General features: G+C 43.9%; 2 protein-coding genes across 2 annotated transcripts; one reads left to right on the forward strand and one right to left on the reverse strand.

Moving 5' to 3' along the window:
- Positions 1–635: 635 nt before the first annotated feature.
- On the reverse strand, positions 636–2,774 carry LOC117487686 (zona pellucida sperm-binding protein 3-like). Its single transcript, XM_034136332.1, has 8 exons — positions 2,319–2,774; positions 2,068–2,186; positions 1,777–1,880; positions 1,494–1,671; positions 1,286–1,403; positions 1,107–1,189; positions 868–1,022; positions 636–767 (listed from the first exon to the last, which is right to left on the reverse strand). Exons 1-8 carry the CDS (start codon positions 2,772–2,774, stop codon positions 703–705), a joined length of 1,278 nt encoding a protein of 425 aa, XP_033992223.1. The 3' UTR covers positions 636–702.
- Positions 2,775–4,901: 2,127 nt separating this feature from the next.
- LOC117487701 (glutenin, high molecular weight subunit PW212-like) lies at positions 4,902–17,809 on the forward strand. The gene is made up of 11 exons (XM_034136345.1): positions 4,902–5,160; positions 6,589–7,666; positions 7,818–8,177; positions 8,226–9,916; positions 10,024–10,208; positions 10,302–10,399; positions 10,646–10,803; positions 10,886–11,078; positions 11,173–11,335; positions 11,446–11,521; positions 17,730–17,809. The coding sequence occupies exons 1-11, from the start codon at positions 4,902–4,904 to the stop codon at positions 17,807–17,809; spliced, it is 4,341 nt and encodes a 1,446-aa protein (XP_033992236.1).
- The last annotated feature ends 2,750 nt before the right edge of the window (positions 17,810–20,559 follow it).

Here is a 20,559-nt window from a genome sequence, read left to right on the forward strand (position 1 = left end):
TAACTTTATGATGTTAACTCAGAAATCATAGTCCCTTTCATATCAGTGTGCAGCTTAAAAGTTGCTAGTCTACAGTATGAACTGGACATTTAGCATTTAACAGAGGGCAATGAAAAGCAAGTTACACTTTCATCTGTTTCTTACACCTTTATTATGTTTTGTATATGTCAAATTCTGTTAACATTAAAAGTAGTAAATATGGGTTATTTTCTTGTTTAAAGGTGGGGTAGGTAATTTTGGAGAAACCTGCTCGAGTGCGCTAGAATTTGAATATACACAGCCGGAAGCAATCTGCCACTTCCTTACAGAGCCCCTCCTCCAACACACACGAACGTGCACATGACCAATGAGGGCACGAGATAAGTTTGTGCACAGATGGAAGGCTGACAGGCAGGTAGGCCATCCAGTTATTTTAGCCGGGCCGGCTAAAATGATTGGCCGTGCTTTTTACAGTACTACGGCTTCCACAGATGACATTTTTTTATGAATTTTTTGTCAAAGCACTTAAGATATTCATTGCTATCGGGATGTTAAGAGCATTCCATGGAATATAACAAAAAGTGTATCTCGAGCCGGTTTCTCAAACTTACCTACCCCACCTTTAAGCTGAATTATCAACAGAAGAAAGTGAAAAACATAAAGACAGTTATTAACCATTGAGAATGTTTATTTTCATGGTCATAGCTGTGGCAGGAAATTGAGTTAAGCGACAATCCTCTCTCCAATGGGGATGGGGCCCAGGGTGACATCACCTTCCCATTCGAAAACTAGAAAGAAAGACAGAAGACACGTGTCACGTTTTTCACTGCTGGGGTTGTCTTACAACTCAGGCACACATTCACTAGGAATGCATACAATATACCATACCGTTATTTTCCCTTTGGGACACATCACGGATCTTCCTTCCAGGAGTCTGACCGGGGTTGGCGGCAGTCCAAGCTCCTTGATTTCCACCAGTTCCTCCAAATCCACCAGATTCACAGGAGCCACAAGCTGCATCCTGTCCGCTGGCCTCTTTCCACCTTGGAGGAAAGAAGAAGAAGAGAAGAAAAGTTAATAATGTATCAATACTCCAATGACACATTGTCAAAGAAGCCCAGACTCACCCATTGATGTAGGAACAAGCTCTATGTTCAGCATTGATGGGACGTAAAGTGGATGTAGCTTTCAGGTGGCATGTAATGTAGAGCTGTTAGAAAAAGAGAGTGGTTAAGTTATTATTATATGTATTTTTCCTGCATATGATGTATAGCAGAATCTTTTAATCAGTCTTGGAGATGCCCACCATTCCACTGTCAGCGCCCTGGAACCTGAAGGCCTCCAACTGGAACTGAAGCTTGTTCTCTGCAGTGCGAGCCATGAACTTAGAGCTAGAGCCTGTGATCCTTGCATCAACCAAACACCTGCATGCAGAAAAACCACATTAGAGGACAAACTTCTGTTTGTGATAATACATTTTCACTGTACACATCAATTTAAATTAACCAGCTCACCCATTGTTTTCAATGAAGACATAGTTAGGTATTGAGTTCATGTCAGGTTTAATGGTGGCTACGCATCTCTCCACATAGACACGGAGGGGCACGTGGAAGAACTGCTTGACAACAGCCTCTACATTTATGATGTCTCCCAGGTAATACTGGTAGCTTGGTCTCTCGTTTTGCCCGTCATCTGATCAAACATAAAATTAAAATGTAAGAGTGTTGCAAAATATACATTTCTAATCAAAGCTCTGTAAAAGGTTAATTCTGCAGATAAACTGTTTTTTTAACTCACCAGTCATGAGTCGCAAGGTGAAGTAAAGGAATTCCTCTGACACCTTAACTGCAGAGAATGGGATCCACAAGGGGTCAAGAGGAAGGCTGCTCACATTGTGCTTCCTAAATGATGAAATAGGTTTGCTTAAAATGCAGCTTAAAGTCATTTCTAATATGCATCCGCCACAGGTATCAGATTTGGTGATCCATGGTTACTGGAGTTACTAAATGTGTTAGTATTTCAATGTCATATTATGTTATTTATTATATGTTTGTATGTTCATTGCCACACCTCTAATGGTCTTATTACCTTGGGTAGTGGCATTCCACAATTACTGCAGCTTTGCTGGTCCTCACCACAAGAGTATCGGCCAGAGGTTTGGGATCATAGTTCAGAGTGAAGCTGTAGATAAGGTAATCTTGTGTCACCTAGTGGAAAAATGTATATTAGTACAAACAAATGGCATCATACATGAACATATTGGTTTACCATATTTTTAGATAATAATCATTGCAATCTTTCATTTATTTTTCAGTGACTACCATTTGTATTTAGCTTACGGTTAATGTGCTAAGACAACTTTGCAGTTCTGTCTCAAAAATCAACACTTGAGCAGCATTGTCCTCTGCGACAGGGGCACAGTTTCCCAGGGTAATGTCGGCAGGGTTGATAAATTGGCCAATCCCAAACAAGTCCTTCTTGGCTTCCACGTGAGCAATACTCTCTATGCACTTGACAGCAACAGTTGCAGCAGCAACAGGAAATCTCAACTCGAACGGCACCTCGACTTCAGGGTCAGGCGTGGGGTCTTCAGGGTATCCCCAGGTGAGAGGTCTTTCAAATGTCTGCTTACTCTGTTGGGGCATCTGAGGCTGTTGTTTGACAGGCTCCTGTCTCGGTGCTGGCTTCTGGTATGGTGCTGTCGGCATGTAACCACCCACAGCCAATTGAGCATGACATAAGCTGCCCAACAAGGCCAGTGCCACAAGGCACACAACAGTGGACTTTATCATCATCGCTTCATAACAGCAAGTGATCTACACAGTTCACTAGGTGATGTGAAGAAGATGGATATGTGCACCTACTTTTATAATAAGTTATCATGTTTGCTTCCACAAGCCCCCAGTTGGGTGCTTCGTTGTTGGAGTTTACCCCAGTGGACGAGAGGGTCGCCTCCCTACGCCTGCGGGTTATGGGGGGGGAAAACTCTGACTGTTGTGTGTGCTTATGCACCAAACAGCAGTTTAGAGTATACGGCCTTCTTGGAGACCCTGGAAAGAGTCCTGTATGGGGCTCCTGAAGGGGACTCTTTAATCTTGCTGGGAGACTTCAACGCACATGTGGGCAATGATGGAGACACTTGGAGGGGCGTGATTGGGAGGAACCCTGATCTGAACCGGAGTGGTGGTTTGTTACTGGACTTCTGTGTCATGGATTGCCCATAACAAACACCATGTTCGAACATAAGGATGCTCATAAGTGTACGTGGTACCAGAGCACCCTAGGCAGAAGGTCCATGATCGATTTTGTTATCGTATCATCGGACCTGAGGCCGTATGTTTTGACCACTCGGGTAAAGAGAGGGGCGGAGTTGTCAACTGATCACCATCTGGTGGTGAGTTGGGTCGAGTGGCGGGGGAAGCCTCTGGACAGACCTGGTAAGCCCAAACGTGTAGTTCGGGTGAACTGGGAATGTCTGGAGGAGGCCCAAGTTCAGGAGGCCTTCAACTCACACCTCCGGTGGAGCTTTTCGGGCATTCCTGTGGAGGTTGGGGACATTTAACCAGAGTGGGCGGTGTTCAAAGCCTCTATTGCCGAAGCCGCGGCGGGGAGCTGTGGTCTCAAGGTCTTAGGTGCCTCAAGGGGCGGTAACCCTCGAACCTCCTGGTGGATACCGGTGGTCAGGGAAGCCGTCCGACTGAAGAAGGAGGCCTTCAGGGATTTGTTATCCCGGGGGACTCCCGAGGCAGTTGCAAGGTACCGACAGTCCCGAAGGGCAGCAGCCTTGGCCGTGGCCGTGGTTGAGCAGGTCTCCCTTGAAAAAGAGATCAATGATCTCAATGGGATACACCTGGATAAATAAAGGTTTGAAATTAAATTAAATTAAATTAAATGAAAGCAGCGGGTGTGGGAGAAGTTCGGAGAAGACATGGAAAAGGACTTTCGGGCGGCACCAAAGTTGTTCTGGAAAACTGTCCGACACCTCAGGAGGGGGAAGCAGGGAACCATCCAAGCTGTGGCAGGAGTAAGGATGATATGTTGTTGACCTCAACTGATGGAATGTTAGTAGTGATGTGTCGGTCGCGAACGAGGCGATTCTTTTGAACGGCTCTTTGGTACGAACGAGGGGAACCGAGTCGTACTTGGTGAGAGCCGTTCTTCTTATCGTTCAATCAAAGTTGGTCCGCACTCACTGCCTGCCAAAATTCACTCGCCTTTTAAAAAGCTTGATTTTGTTCCCCAAACGTATTCTGTGAAGACCCGCCCCTACTCTGATTTGTAGGTTTCAGCACGAGGAGTTAGGTGGGGTGGGTCTTAACGGAATACGCGAGAGAGAGAAGTCATAACAAGTGGTACTGGACAGATAGACGACGTGTTTTTCGGATGTAAAATGAGCCAAACGCGAAAACGCAGCAGCATTTGGATGCACTTCAACCAAAACCCAGGCAGTGATAAAGCGCACCATTTGTAAAGGCAAAATATCCTTTAAAGCAGGGTCAACAAATAATCTCCATCGCCACTTAAAAACACACTACTAATATTAAGAGTTGCGTGAATTTCATTCAAGGCAAGGCAACTTTATTTACTTAACACATGCAGAGGGTAAATTCAAAGTACATTCACTGACATGAATGACATGGATATGGCGCCACCTTGTGTCATGTTTACAATGCAGATTATTGATATTAGGTCTGGCAATGCAGTCAATCATTATCCTGGTGATTATTTCGCAGATAAACCTAGTAACCCCGCCCCCTTTTTAAAAAAACGGCTCTTTTGAACGGCTCTTTTGAACGGCTCTTTGAAAGGAACGGAGCCATAAGATCCGGCTCCCTTCAAAGAGCCATAATTCCCATCACTAAGTGTTAGGGCGTTGGAAGGAACACTTTGAGGAACTCCTGAACCCGACAACTCCGCCCTCTATGTTAGAGGCGGAGCTGGAGTATGACGGGGGATCAACACCAATCTCCCGGGGGGAGGTCACTGAGGTCGTCAAACAACTCCACAGTGGCAAAGCCCCAGGGGTGGATGAGATCCGCCCAGAAATGCTGAAGGCTTTGGGTGTTGAGGGACTGTCATGGTTGACACGTCTCAGCAACGTTGCGTGGAAGTCGGAAACAGTACCGAAGGAGTGGCAGACCGGGGGTGGTGGTTCCCCCTTTCAAAAAGGGGGATCAGAGGGTGTGTGCCAATTACAGAGGCATCACACTACTCAGCCTCCCTGGGAAAGTTTACTCTAAGGTACTCGAAAGGAGGGTCAGGCCGATTGTCGAACCTCAGATTGAGGAACTGCTACCACCGCGACCCGACCACGGATAAGCGGGAGAAGATGGATGGATGGATGGATTATTTTAATGCATAACATTTTATACTATGCTGAAAAAATACAAGCTGCATAAATAAATAGTATTATGAACACAAAACTGTGGATGTGCTGACACAAATGTGATGGTAATGCAGCCAAATGAAACAAATATTAACATATGGAGGGTATAATTTGAAAATGAAAGGTCTTGGTCACAAAAGGTTATGTTGACCTTGGGTTAGGTCAACCTTCCCTCAACATCGAATTTCAAACTCAATATTTTGCCAAAGTACATTTTGTGGAGAGCTGCAAATCAATATGGTCCTACTCCAGGTTGATGTTTCTAAATGACCTTTACTGTGTTTACATAGAGATCAAATAGATTGGTGATCTTGAGAAGTAAAAAGAGTTTATAAATGAAATATTACTGCGAGAGAAAAATGAGATTAACCCCCAAATTGAAAAATAATACAGAGGTCAAGTGATGACATGTTTTTCCTTGTTTTAACCTGCAGATACGTGATTTACAATAAACTCCAATTATTAATCTGCTTTGCTTTCCATTTTCTCGTCCTCTTTTTTGACCAAATGATTTCAAATATAACAAATCCATATTTTATAAATGGCAAAGCTATTAAACAAATTATTAAAATCAAAATTGACAACAAAATGGTATGCAACCTCTAAATCTTTGTTACCGCAACAGCGAGAAAAAAAGCTTATCCAGGAAAAATGAATTGCTATGTCAACCAAGTACAGACTGATTGTATCAATGGCAAATAAGATAGGAAGAAGTATTTGTTTAGTCGAGTCCTGCTGCCCAAATACATGATGACCTGCACATTGCAGGTCATACAAACTCTGTGAAAGGTTTTGTTTTGAAATTGTACAAACAATCTGGAAATTCTGACATTCACGCTCAATGACAATCAGGGGGTTCTTAAGCATGGGTTGGATACTAATGAATACATATTCATGTTAATGCAACAGTGAGTTTACTACCATGTATGCTGTTATTATCTTCCGATGCAATATCTCTAGAATTCATGTTATTTGTCCACTGATATTACTTGTTTGGCAATCCATGAAATCTCTTTAGTGCATCACCACACACCACAGTCACTGAAGCTTGTGATTGGAAGTTATGGGCAGCAAATAGGATGTTAGTCCTCATCGTCAACATTACCAATAGGCCAACCTTATAAAAGTCAGCATAGCACCATCTTTTATTCCACAGTAGTTGGTGTTCCTTTCAAATCACTGTGAAGCCAATGCAATGAAGTTGATTCTTTCTTTTTTGGCAGTTGCCCTGCTTGGCTGTCTGGCTGATGCTCAAAATGTAAAGGAGCCCCCGCAGTGGCCAAAGTGGCATCAGGAGCCTCAGGAGCCTCAGCAGCCTCAGCAGCCTCAGGAGCCTCAGGAGCCTCAGCAGCCTCAGCAGCTTCAGCAGCCAAAGTGGCCACAGTGGCATCAGGAGCCTCAGGAGCCTAAAGAGCCACAGTGGCCACAGTGGTATGATCAGCAGCCTCAGCAGCCAGAGAGGCCTCAGCTGCCCCAGCAGCCAACAACTCCCCCTAAATGGAACCCACCTCAGCAGCCTCAGCTGCCTCAGCAGCCTCAGCAGCCTCAGCAGCTTCAGCAGCCAAAGTGGCCACAGTGGCATCAGGAGCCTCAGGAGCCTAAAGAGCCACAGTGGCCACAGTGGTATGATCAGCAGCCTAAACAGCCAGAGAGGCCTCAGCTGCCCCAGCAGCCAACAACTCCCCCTAAATGGAACCCACCTCAGCAGCCTCAGCAGCCTCAGCAGCCCCAGCAGCCTAAACAGCCAGAGAGGCCTCAGCTGCCTCAGCAGCCCCAGCAGCCTCAGCTGCCTCAGCAGCCTCAGCAGCCAACAACTCCCCCTAAATGGAACCCACCTCAGCAGCCTCAGCTGCCACAGTGGCCACAGTGGCCACAGTGGCCTGAGCAGCCACAGTGGCCACAGTGGCCTCAGCAGCCTCAGCAGCCTCAGCAGTCAAAGAGGCCTCAGCAGCCTCAGCAGCCTCAGCAGCCTCAGCAGCCTAAACAGCCACAGTGGCCTCAGCTGCCTCAGCTGCCTCAGCTGCCCCAGCAGCCTCAGCAGCCTCAGCAGCCTAAACAGCCACAGTGGCCTCAGCTGCCTCAGCTGCCCCAGCAGCCAACAACTCCCCCTAAATGGAACCCACCTCAGCAGCCTCAGCAGCCCCAGCAGCCTAAACAGCCAGAGAGGCCTCAGCTGCCTCAGCAGCCCCAGCAGCCAACAACTCCCCCTAAATGGAACCCACCTCAGCAGCCTCAGCAGCCCCAGCAGCCTAAACAGCCAGAGAGGCCTCAGCTGCCTCAGCAGCCCCAGCAGCCTCAGCTGCCTCAGCAGCCTCATCAGCCTCAGCAGCCTCAGCAGCCCCAGCAGCCTCAGCAGCCTCAGCAGCCAAAGAGGCCTCAGCAGCCTCAGCAGCCTAAACAGCCAGAGAGGCCTCAGCTGCCTCAGCAGCCCCAGCAGCCTCAGCTGCCTCAGCAGCCTCAGCAGCCTCAGCAGCCCCATCAGCCAAAGAGGCATCAGCTGCCCTCAGCAGCCTCAGCAGCCTCAGCAGCCTCAGCAGCCCCATCAGCCAAAGAGGCATCAGCTGCCTCAGCAGCCTCAGCAGCCAAAGAGGCCTCAGCTGCCTCAGCAGCCTAAACAGCCACAGTGGCCTCAGCTGCCTCAGCTGCCCCAGCAGCCTCAGCAGCCTCAGCAGCCTAAACAGCCACAGTGGCCTCAGCTGCCTCAGCTGCCTCAGCTGCCTCAGCAGCCTCAGCAGCCTAAACAGCCACAGTGGCCTCAGCTGCCTCAGCTGCCTCAGCTGCCTCAGCAGCCTCAGCAGCCTAAACAGCCACAGTGGCCTCAGCAGCCTCAGCAGCCTCAGCTGCCTCAGCAGCCTCAGCAGCCTCAGCAGCCTCAGCAGCCAAAGAGGCCTCAGCTGCCTCAGCTGCCCCAGCTGCCCCAGCTGCCCCAACAGCCTCAGCAGCCTCAGCAGCCTCAGCAGCCAAATAGGCCTCAGCTGCCTCAGCAGCCTCAGCAGCCTAAACAGCCACAGTGGCCTCAGCTGCCTCAGCTGCCCCAGCAGCCTCAGCAGCCTCAGCAGCCTAAACAGCCACAGTGGCCTCAGCTGCCTCAGCTGCCTCAGCTGCCTCAGCAGCCTCAGCAGCCTCAGCAGCCAAAGAGGCCTCAGCTGCCTCAGCTGCCCCAGCTGCCCCAGCTGCCCCAACAGCCTCAGCAGCCTCAGCAGCCTCAGCAGCCAAAGAGGCCTCAGCTGCCTCAGCAGCCTCAGCAGCCTAAACAGCCACAGTGGCCTCAGCAGCCTCAGCAGCCTCAGCTGCCTCAGCAGCCTCAGCAGCCTCAGCAGCCTCAGCAGCCAAAGAGGCCTCAGCTGCCTCAGCTGCCCCAGCTGCCCCAACAGCCTCAGCAGCCTCAGCAGCCTAAACAGCCAAATAGGCCTCAGCAGCCTAAAGAGCCACAGTGGCCACAGTGGCATCAGCAGCCTCAGCAGCCCCAGCAGCCCCAGCAGCCTCAGCAGCCTCAGCAGCCAGCAACTCCCCCTAAATGGAACCCACCTCAGCAGCCTCAGCAGCCTCAGCAGCCAAAGAGGCCTCAGCTGCCTCAGCAGCCTCAGCAGCCAAAGAGGCCTCAGCTGCCTCAGCAGCCTCAGCAGCCTCAGCTGCCTGAGCAGCCTCAGCAGCCTCAGCAGCCTCAGCAGCCAAAGAGGCCTCAGCAGCCTCAGCAGCCTCAGCAGCCTCAGCAGCCAAAGAGGCCTCAGCTGCCTCAGCAGCCTCAGCAGCCTCAGCAGCCTCAGCAGCCAAAGAGGCCTCAGCTGCCTCAGCAGCCTCAGCAGCCAAAGAGGCCCCAGCAGCCAACAACTCCCCCTAAATGGAACCCACCTCAGCAGCCCCAGCAGCCCCAGCAGCCCCAGCAGCCTCAGCAGCCTAAACAGCCAAAGAGGCCTCAGCTGCCTCAGCAGCCAACAACTCCCCCTAAATGGAACCCACCTCAGCAGCCCCAGCAGCCCCAGCAGCCCCAGCAGCCTCAGCAGCCTAAACAGCCAAAGAGGCCTCAGCTGCCCCAGCAGCCAACAACTCCCCCTAAATGGAACCCACCTCAGCAGCCTCAGCAGCCTCAGCAGCCCCAGCAGCCTCAGCAGCCTAAACAGCCACAGTGGCCTCAGCTGCCCCAGCAGCCCCAGCAGCCCCAGCAGCCTCAGCAGCCTAAACAGCCACAGTGGCCTCAGCTGCCCCAGCAGCCCCAGCAGCCAACAACTCCCCCTAAATGGAACCCACCTCAGCAGCCTCAGCAGACCCAGCAGCCTCAGCAGCAGCCTAAAGAGCCACAGTGGCCACAGTGGCCTCAGCAGCCTCAGCAGCCTCAGCAGCCCCAGCAGCCTCAGCAACCTCAGCAGCCTCAGCAGCCCCAGCAGCATTATCAGCAGACTAAACAGCCACAGAGGCCTCAGCTGCCCCAGCAAACCTGTGAAGTTGCTGACAATCAAAAGATACATTGTGGAGCTCCTGGAATCTCTACTGAACATTGTGAAGCTTTAAACTGCTGCTATGGTGGAAACATGTGCTATTATGGAAAATCTGGTTAGTGTTTTTCTTACTCCTCAAAGAAATACATGTATATCTCTAGTAATGTGTTCAATGAGTTTTGCATGATCCATAGTCTTTGCTTGTAATTGTGTTCTTTTCAGTGACCCTTCAGTGCACCAAGGATGGTCAATTCATCGTGGCGGTGGCCAAAGACGCCACCCTACCCAACCTCGATTTAGAGACAGTTTTCTTCCTTGGAGGTGGCGAAACCTGCAATCCTCTTGGCACTAATTCAGCCTTTGCCATCTACCAGTTCCCTGTCACTGCCTGTGGCACTGTCATGATGGTAAGGATTTTGACTAATTTAAATGTATAATGTCATTAGTATACATTTTTGTTGGGTAGTAATTAAAACTGAAATACTGCCAACCTACTGTAGGAGGAGCCTGGCGTTATAGTCTATGAGAACCGGATGTCCTCCTTTTATGAAGTCGCTATTGGACCCAACGGAGCCATCACCAGGGACAGTCAATACGAGTATTTATTTGTATTTGTTTAACTCTCAGTGGTCACAACATGAAAGATTACTACTTCTGTTGCTACTTCAGTGAATTCTCTGCTAAGGCCTCAAGTATTTAGACAAATCAGTGGTATCAATAGAATACAGTGAATTTACCTTGAATTCTCTACAATGGATTGGGGTTAGTTCATTGTGATATGACAAACTGCACTTTAATACTTTTCTGACCAACTGACTAACATAGACCTTATATCTTGTCTCAGGCTGCTTTTCCAGTGTAGATACATTGGCACCTCAATTGAGGCTCTAATTATCGAGGTTGGCCTGCTTCCTCCACCACCCCCAGTAGCAGCTCCAGGACCCCTGCGCGTGGAGCTAGTGCTGGCCAATGGAGAGTGTTCAGTCAAGGGATGTGTGGAAGGTTAGTGTAAAGGACATATGGTGTGCTGTCAGTCTCATTCGGCAGTGACTGTGCACTAACCACATTTTTTTTGCTTGAGCAGAGGAGGTGGCCTACAACTCCTTTTACGTTGACTCTGACTACCCCGTCACAAAGGTTCTCAGAGACCCTGTGTATGCGGAAGTCCATATACTGGAGAGGACTGATCCCAACATTAAATTGACTCTTGGAAAATGCTGGGCAACTTCTGCTCCCTACCCTCAAAGTCTCCCTCAATGGGACTTACTGATTGATGGGTAAGAGTGAATGTTGATTTTACTTTAAATAGGCATTTATAAAACTTTCTACGAGGCTATACTCAAAACCTATTCTTCACTCTCTTTGCCATAGCTGCCCATACCATGATGACCGCTATCTGACCGCTCTGGTCCCTGTGGACGCTTCATCAGGACTCATGTACCCAACCCACCACAGGCGTTTTGTTTTCAAGATGTTCACGTTTGTATCCGGTGGAGGTGTAAAGCAACAGGCTATGATTCCTCTCAACGAAAAGGTATAGGATTTAACTATCTAAGACAAAGGCTTTTGTCAAGTTCATTTTTTATATGTTTTTTGTAATATAAACTTCATAATTACGAATAATATATAACATTTTTTGACCAGGTGTATATCCACTGTGAAGCAGCCGTGTGTCAACCGTCTGTCGGAGATAATTGTGAACCTAGGTGCTTCAGAAACAGTAAGTATAACAATATTCACTATGTAATTATTCAAACCACCAATTTTATTTTTCTCTGAAGTCTGTAAAATGAACACAAGGCAAGGCAAGTGTATTCATATAGCACATTTCAACACAAGGCAGTTCAAAGTGCTTTACAAAAATGAAAAACATTAATAGCATTAAGAACTAGAGAATGCAATTCCTGAAGAAATTGCTAGTGGGAATGCTTTATGCTGAAAAGCTGACGCTAAACTGCTATGCTGAAATGTAATGTGTAAGAAGAAAGGGAAGAATTTAGATTGAAATGATACATGAACACTGGGGGCTTGAATGTGTGATGAGAGAAGAAAAGAAAGTAAAAAGGCTTGGAAAAGCAGCAGAATATTTGAACTGCAAACTTTTGAACTAACTTGATGGCGAATGATCTGTCGCCATGCCAACGGCATTTGATGACATCCCATAATACGCTTAGATGCGTTGATGGCTGCATCGTTACCAAAACTGTGAAGTTTTGGGCCGTTTGGAGCATTTTCACTGAAGTTATGAGAAAACCGTGTTTCATGGCGAGCATTGTGTTGCCATGGCAATAGCATTTGAAGAAATCTCAAAACTGTACCGTAGATGTTTTCACGGCTGGACTGTTAGCACACATGTGAAGTTTGAGCACTTTTTGAACATTTTCATAGGAGTTAATGTATAGCGACATCGTCTTTTATGGCGAGGGATGCGTTTCCATGGAAACGGCATATGATGACACCCCATAATTGACGTAGAGCTGTTGAGGGCAGGACCATTAACCATTATCTGAAGTCTGCTGCTCTGGGGCCTCATTTATAAAGCCTTGCATAGGATTGGCGTTGGAAGGTTGCTTACGTAGGACAAAGCAAATAAATAGACACTGACACTTTCCGATTCATAAAAGACTGTGTACCGGCACAGGACTTGCGTACTGCACATCCTACGCCGGTTTCCCTTTATAAATCACAATCAACTCGCTTTTGCGGGCTTCACGTAACGCCCATATTTGGCTATAAATTGTCAAAGAAACGCCCATTCATTCATTCATTTTGACTGACTGCATGAAGAAGATCGCAGGAAATGACGACAGAACAGCTAAAAAAGACATCTCACACCATGTCAGATTTTGGTTATTTTGGGGAGGTCGAGATAAATCATATTGTTTGGTGGATGCAGTTTGAACCAGAGTAGCAGCATGGAGGTCGGATCGTCACCAAAATAAATAAATAAGTGGTCCGAAAAAGGTTAATGACAAAAAAAATACACATGGCCTAACCTTCCTCAGGCAGTGTGTTTGTACCGGGGACAGGAGACACGTTGATGAGAAACTGTAAGAAATGATCGGGGAATCCCTCCGGAGTGGAGTCATGACGACTGGATCTGAATTATTTGTTTGTATTTGGTGGTTTGTGTTCCAGCTGTCGATCAGCAACTATATAACCATAATCCACCAGTTAAAGGAAATACAACTAATGTGTTGTGTTATATTAGCTGTACAATTTACCACATATGGTGTTCTTAGTCTCCATTCCTCCTGTGTTTTACGAGCGACTTATCAAGTAGGCTATTGGCGAACGGCATAAAACATGATTAAACATATACAACGTATATAAAACCATGCTCGTATCTATACAACCTATAGAAATGCTAAACGGTCTCAGTTTAAAGTAATGCTGTCCTTCTGTTTACCGCATCATTTATGAGAATACATTTCTTAACAAGAGAACATAATCGAGGGGTGATCAATAACATTTCCGTATTTATTTATTTCTCCAAGTTATGTTTTTGTGTGCACTGAGGAGTCTCAAACAGGCGTTTGTTAAATCATTTTAAGATTGGCTTTAATCAATTTGTGAAAATGAATTCTTCATATATGATAAATGAGAGGTCAAATTCTATTTATGGTATTATTTCCACATATTTCTCTCCATTCTTCCTTCTGCCAATGGTGTCGCAGTTTCTCGTCTCTCCCGTTTTTGTGCTTAGTGCGTACGCATGGGTCAGAGTTTGCGTGGAGGACCGCACATTTTCCCGTCAAGTTAGTTTTTTATAAATCGCAAACAGTGCGTAGAAACTGGCGTACGCCATCTTTTGTGCGTACGCACCGTTTATAAATGAGGCCCCTGAGCATGTCAGTTGGAGTTATGACATCATCGTGTTCCATGACATAGGTGTTTATATTTGAGCTAACGACGTGTCCAGAGATCAAAGGTATCCATGGTGATGTGCACTAATCAGTGAGAGGAGAGCATTTTCATTGTTCTGAATGAGAGATAAACCTGTTACATGTGAACGTTTTGTTAAAGAACCGTAACAGATATCGGTGACATTTCAAAGCGTGAAGCATGTCAAGGAACTTGAGCATCTGAAGTGTACTTTTTGTGTACTTTCGGGTTAATAATGTGGCCTTTTTGGCAGATTAACTAAAGGTGTGCGGCTGCTGTGGTGGGGATCGATGAGGCTGAACTTAAAATTGTTGTCTTGTCTTTATTAGGATCCCCATTAGCACTAGCATGAGCATTGGCTATTCTTCCTGGGGTCCTCACACACACAAAACATACATAAACATACATACAATAAAATTAAAACAAATATTTTACAATTCTTTTTACAAGTGACACACCCCTTCCCATTTTACATACAACATTATCAATTTGTTTAGACCAAGATAATTTATGATCCAGGGTTATACATAGCAATTTTGTCTCCTTGACCTGTTCAATTTCAATATGGTTTAAATGTAGTTGCAATTTTGGTTCACCTTTTAACTGATGATTTGATCCTATTAATAACGATTTTGTTTTTCCCGCATTAAGTACCAACTTATTATTTATGACCCACTCTGATATCAGTAGTAGATCTTTATTCATAACATTTGTTAACTCTCTTGTAGTTGATGCTGCATAATATATTGTTGAGTCATCTGCATACATTACAATTTTAGCTTTTACTAACACTAATGGTTGGTCATTTGTAAAAATAGAAAATAAAAATGGTCCCAAACAACTACCCTGAGGTACTCCACAAGTGACTAGTCATCTTTGAGAGACTTCCATTAAAAAAAACAGTTTGACTTCGATTTGTCAGGTAACTTTCTAACCACCTCAGCGTTTCAAAATTAAAACCATATTGTTCCAGCTTGTGTAACAACAAAGAATGGTCAATGACATCAAAAGCAGAACTAAAATCAAGTAGTACTGCACCCACTAACTTCCTATTATCTAGTTCGCCCTTCCAGTCATCTGTCATTTGTGTTAAAGCGGTGCATGTCGAATGGCCAGGTCTGTAAGCATGTTGATACACAGTATTAAGTTTGTTACCTTCAAAGTATTTTTTTATTTGATTGAAAATTATTCTCTCCATTGTCTTTGCTAACGCTGGTAATAAACGTATTGGGCGGCTATTTGTACCAGAAAATGGTCCAGCTCTACATTTACCTAGTAGACATTCAACATCTGTAATTGTCACTTTTTCTATTTTAAATGTACACTTCTTATTTTTCATAATTAAATCATTTATTAGAAATGTGGAGTTACTATTTATAGTTTGATTCATATTTCTCCTCAAATGTTTTACTTTATCAAGAAAATAATCATTCAGATAATTAGCAATTTGTACTGGTTTTGTCAAAAATGTCCCTTCCACCTCAAGATATGTTGAGGTGGATTTCGGCTTACGACCCATCATGCCATTCACTAAACTCCACAGTTTTTTCTTGTCATCCTTTATATCTTTAATTTTATTTCCATAATACAATTGTTTTTTCTTTTTCTTTAATGCTGTAACATAATTCCTTAACCTTCTATACATTTGCCCATCTGACTCATAACTTGATGAGTTTTGATGAGCAACATGTTTTGCATCATCTCTTTGTTTCATTAGATCCCTTAATTCCTCATCTAACCAGGGTGCTCTAAAGTTCCTTACTGTCTGCTTTCTAAGTGGAGCATGTTTATCAATCGCCTGCATAAATAACTAATTAAAGACATCAAGAGCATCATCTGGATCGACTTTCTCAAAAACATGTTTCCAACATATCTTTTGAACATCCTGTATAAATGACTCTTCACAAAAATATTTCATTGATCTCCTCACAATTACTTTTGGTCCTGCTTTTGGCACCTTTGTCTTTCTCACGATAATTATTAAATTATGATCAAAACACCCTACTGGAATTGATATTGCCTGAGAACATACATGGCTAAAATTAGTAAATATATGATCAATACAAGTTGCACTTTTTGACCCATCTTTCTTTATGCATATCCTAGTAGGTTTAGTCACCATTTGTACCAAGTTACATGTATTAGTTATTGTCTGCAGCTTGTTTTTAAGGGCACAGTGCAACATATTCCAGTCAATATTTAAATCTCCGATCAAATAAATATCTCTGTCAAGATCACAAACTTTATCTAACATTTCACATAATTTGTCTAAATAAATTAAGTTTGCATTTGGAGGTCTGTAACAACATCCTACCAACAAAGGTTTCAAGTGCCACCTACAACTACTGCTTCACCATTAACTTTAGCCCATAATACTGTTGCAGCAACAACAGCAGCCCCTACAACTACTGCTGCTCCGACAACGGTGCAACATACAACTACTGCTACACCTACAACTGCAGCCCCTACTACTGTTGCAAACAACAACAACCAGCAGCAGTAGTTATATTTGTTGCTGCAACGGTGCAACCTACAACTACTGCTATACCTACAACTGCAGCCCCTATTACTGTTGCAACATCAACAGCAGCACCTACAACTACTGCTGCTCCAACACGGTGCCATCCTACAACTACTGCTTCACCATTAACTTTAGCCCATAATACTGTTGCAACAACAACAGCAGCACCTACTACTACTGCTGCTCCGACAACGGTGCAACCTACAACTACTGCTACACCTACAACTGCAGCCCCTACTACTGTTGCAACAACAACAGCAGCACCTACTACTGTTGCAACAACAACAGCAGCGCCTACAACTACTACTGCTCCGACAACGGTGCAACCTACAACTACTGGGGTTAATCCAGGACATGTTGAACGTTTTGTCACTTCATGCCCTCAAGAGGCATTTTGTTTAATTATTTTGCTTAATTATTTTTAAATGTTTCAAGATACGAGATGTTTTCCTACGTTTCTCATGAAGAATTATGTCTCAGGAATGTAGGGTTTGGGAATTATGGCAGGTTTAAAAGAAAATATAAAGGCAAAATTAAATCTGTCCTCCACTCTAGCTGTGACATCACGCACTCTAAAATCTGAAGAAGGCCTCTTTACCAAGGTCTGAACAATGTTTAATATCTCTAAAAGTATGAATCAGATTTAAAAGTTGTGTTACACGAATAATGTCAGAAAGATGTGTAACATTTTAAAGTTGGAATGAGGTTTCTGAGTGAAAGTATGAAGGAGCAGTTAGCAGTTGAAGTTGCATGAAGATTGTTCAAGTCTGAAGAGTTTCTCCATTGACTTCCATGTTAAAATTGTGATGAATTATGGGATGTATCTCTGGAATTATGAAAGTTATGAATAACAAAAGTAATAGCCATCGATTCCCGACCGAGCTGAACGTTTTGATGTTTGAACGGAGTTTCTGCGATGTTCAATGTGGGAGAAGAAGAGGCGCAAAATAACCAGGCGGAATAATAAAGAATTTTGTGCGTAGCATAACAGATAGTGGGAATGCTGTGTCAGCATTCCCACTAAAATAGTGCAGTGGAAACACATTATAAATGGCATTTAAAAACAGTCATTAAAAAGCAAAGAGATTAAAATAAACATAAAACAAGCTAATATAGAATAAGGTATGAAATACATGCATACAAGTTACAGTGCAGTGTAAGATATGAATAGTTCATTTAAAAGCAGCAGCAAAATGAAAGTATTTTATCCTGGATTCAAATAGTAAGAGTTGCAGGGGACCTTCAATTTTCTGGGAGTTTATTCCAGATTTTTGGAGCACAATAACTAACGATGCTTCTCCATGTTTAGTTCTGAGTCTGGAGACAAAAGCAGACTCGTGACAAACAGTAAACTATAGAGTCATGTTTTGTAAGTGTTAGACAGGAAAAGTATGGCAGATGATTTGAAAATCAAAAAAGCTGAACATGTTTTCACCAAAGGCGTATAATGTCTGATGTCATCTTGTGTCTTTTTCAACCTCAAGTCTGACAGCAACTGACCATTGGAATGTATTTTACACAGGGAGAGACGTTTCTGTCCAGAAAGGCTCCAGAGAAGAGACCACTGTGGTTAGCAGTAAGGAGCTGGTCTTCATTCAGTAACAGCATTACATTATCATGAAATCTCTTTTTCTGATGTTTTGTGAAAAGTGATTGAGTTTCAAATAAATACCCAATTGCTGAACTATGTTTTCGAGTCTTATGAATTGACATTGACAATGGCATATTATGACTATATGACTCAACACACATGACTTCAAATCAATGCAAACTTTATTTCCATAGCACATCTCAAAACATCTGCAGTTTGACCAAAACAGGCACAGATTACCAATGTATACAAAGCAAAAAAAACAAACAAACTATAAAATAATCATTGTAAAACAATGCAGGACAACAGAAAAAAAGTTAAGGTGTGAAGCTTAACTCTATCAAAAGATACATATTCTTAAACCTGATAAGGTTTTAATTGATTTTTGTTTTAGAGTGTTGAATTTCAGAAATATTTATGCCTGTTGTTTAAACTCATTGCTTAAAGGCAATACATCATGGTTTCCCATAAATGTACATTTACAATTATGGATATGGTATTTGGCTTTTGCAATAGTTGATTAATCAACTACATTAGTGTTTTGTATACCATTATCAGAGACCAAACAACAAATTGCTCAAAAGCATTAGAAGCCTTTATTAAAGGCTTCTCAATTCTCTAATTTCCCCTCCTCGACTCCTATCCTCGTGTCTTAGTCCCGCCCACAGGAGATGCGAGCGGAGGAGTCGAGGAGGGGAACCGAGGAGAGAGGAGGGGAAGCAGCAGGCGGTTAGAGAAATGAGAACTCCTCTCCTCTGAGCGGTCATTTTAAAGAGACGTCCGTTAATGATGACAGGAGGCACAGCCCTCTGTCTGATGGACAGAACTGTGTTCATGACCACTTATATATTTACTTTTAATTCATTCACAGTGCGGTATAATGAGACAATAACAGGCTAAAATATGGATTTGTTATATTTGAAATCATTTGGTCAAAAAAGAGGACGAAAAAATGGAAAGCAAAGCAGATGAATAATTGGAGCTTATTGTAAATCACGTATCTGCAGGTTAAAATAAGGAAAAAAAAATGAATTGCTATGTCAACCAAGTACAGACTGATCTGAATCTGCATACAATTTTCTATGTTTGACAGGAAATACTAAGTGTGCCAATCTCACAATATTTCCCCAGCAAAGTTCTTAGAAAATGTGTTAGTATTTCAATGAAATAAGATGTTCAGACATGAATGTTATAAATATATAAATTGCTAGTATATATTACATGAATCCAGCCATCTAGAGAATGTTGAAATGCTTGACGTATATGCACACGCCACTTACTTAAAGTGGACCTATCATGCTATATTTAAATGATGTATTGCAGGGCCATACCTATATAAGGTATATTTATATTTTTTTCTTTCAAAATACCAAACAGATCATGCATTTTAGCCATGCCTCATTTAGCTTTTTTTTTAACTTGTTTTTGCAAGGGCTGATTCTGTGAGAACAGCACCACCTACAGGCCTGGCATATGTACTACAGCGTCTCCAGCACTTTCGAACGGCAATGGCCGTGGCTGTCTCCTCCTGGTTGGTGGAGTTGGCCCAATAGCCGTAGCGCCACTTTCCTGACGTCAGTAAAGTGTTCAAATCTGGATCAGTTTTTATCAGATCCGTTGCAGCCCCTTTTTTAGAGATTTGGGTATGGAGGAAAATAGAGAGGGTTGTGTTTTCTGACACTTGGTGAGTTCCCTAGAACACCGGGGACACATATTCATGTATAAAAGACTTACAAAAGTGCATTGTGCATGATAGGTCCCCTTTAAGTCTGTAAAATGAACACAAGGCAAGGCAAGTTTATTCATATAGCACATTTCAACACAAGGCAATTCAAAGTGTTTTACAAAAATGAAAAACATTAATAGCATTAAGAACTAGAGAATGCAATTCCTGAAGAAATTGCTAGTGGGAATGCTTTATGCTGAAAAGCTGATGCTAAACTGCTATGCTGAAATGTAATGTGTAAGAATAAAGGGAAGAATTTAGATTGAAATGATACATGAACACTGGGGGCTTGAATGTGTGATGAGAAAAGAAAAGAAAGTAAAAAGGCTTGGAAAAGCAGCAGAATATTTGAACTGCAAACTTTTGAACTAACTTGATGGCGAATGATCTGTCACCATGCCAGCGGCATTTGATGACATCCCATAATACGCTTAGATGCGTTCATGGCTGCATCGTTACCAAACCTGTGAAGTTTTGGGCCGTTTGGAGCATTTTCACTGAAGTTATGAGAAAAACGTGTTTCATGGCGAGCATTGTGTTGCCAAGGCAACGGCATTTGAAGAAATCTCAAAACTGTACCGTAGATGTCTTCACGGCTGGACTGTTAGCACACATGTGAAGTTTGAGCACTTTTTGAACATTTTCATAGGAGTTAATGCATAGCGACATCGTCTTTTATGGCGATGTTTTATGTTTCCATGGAAACGGCATATGATGACACCCCATCATTGACGTAGAGCTGTTGAGGGCAGGACCATTAGCCATTATCTGAAGTCTGCTGCTCTGAGCATGTCAGTTGGAGTTATGACATCATCGTGTTCCATGACACAGGTGTTTATATTTGAGCTAACGACGTGTCCAGAGATCAAAGGTTTCCATGGTGATGTGCACTAATCAGTGAGAGGAGAGCATTTTAATTGTTCTGAATGAGAGATTAACCTCTTACATGTGAACGTTGTGTTGAAGAACCGTAACACATATCGGTGAAATTTCAAAGCGTGAAGCATGTCAAGGAACTTGAGCATCTGAAGTGTA

Source organism: Trematomus bernacchii, unplaced genomic scaffold (assembly GCF_902827165.1).
Source record: "Trematomus bernacchii unplaced genomic scaffold, fTreBer1.1, whole genome shotgun sequence".
NCBI classification, from domain to species: Eukaryota; Metazoa; Chordata; class Actinopteri; order Perciformes; family Nototheniidae; genus Trematomus; species Trematomus bernacchii.

Bases quoted from the DNA above. Each gene is read 5' to 3' on its own strand.
- LOC117487686 (XM_034136332.1), bottom strand. From the start codon at position 2,774: ATGATGATAAAGTCCACTGTTGTGTGCCTTGTGGCACTGGCCTTGTTG. The intron at 1,881-2,067 runs GTAATAAGACCA...TTCATCATTTAG, and splicing joins GTGGAATGCCACTACCCAAG to GAAGCACAATGTGAGCAGCC. The intron at 1,190-1,285 runs GTGGGCATCTCC...TTTTTCTAACAG, and splicing joins AGGGCGCTGACAGTGGAATG to CTCTACATTACATGCCACCT.
- LOC117487701 (XM_034136345.1), top strand. From the start codon at position 4,902: ATGTTAGAGGCGGAGCTGGAGTATGACGGGGGATCAACACCAATCTCC. The intron at 7,667-7,817 runs GCCTCAGCAGCC...CAGCTGCCTCAG, and splicing joins CAGCCCCAGCAGCCTCAGCT to CAGCCTCAGCAGCCTCAGCA. The intron at 8,178-8,225 runs GTGGCCTCAGCA...GCAGCCTCAGCA, and splicing joins CAGCAGCCTAAACAGCCACA to GCCTCAGCAGCCTCAGCAGC.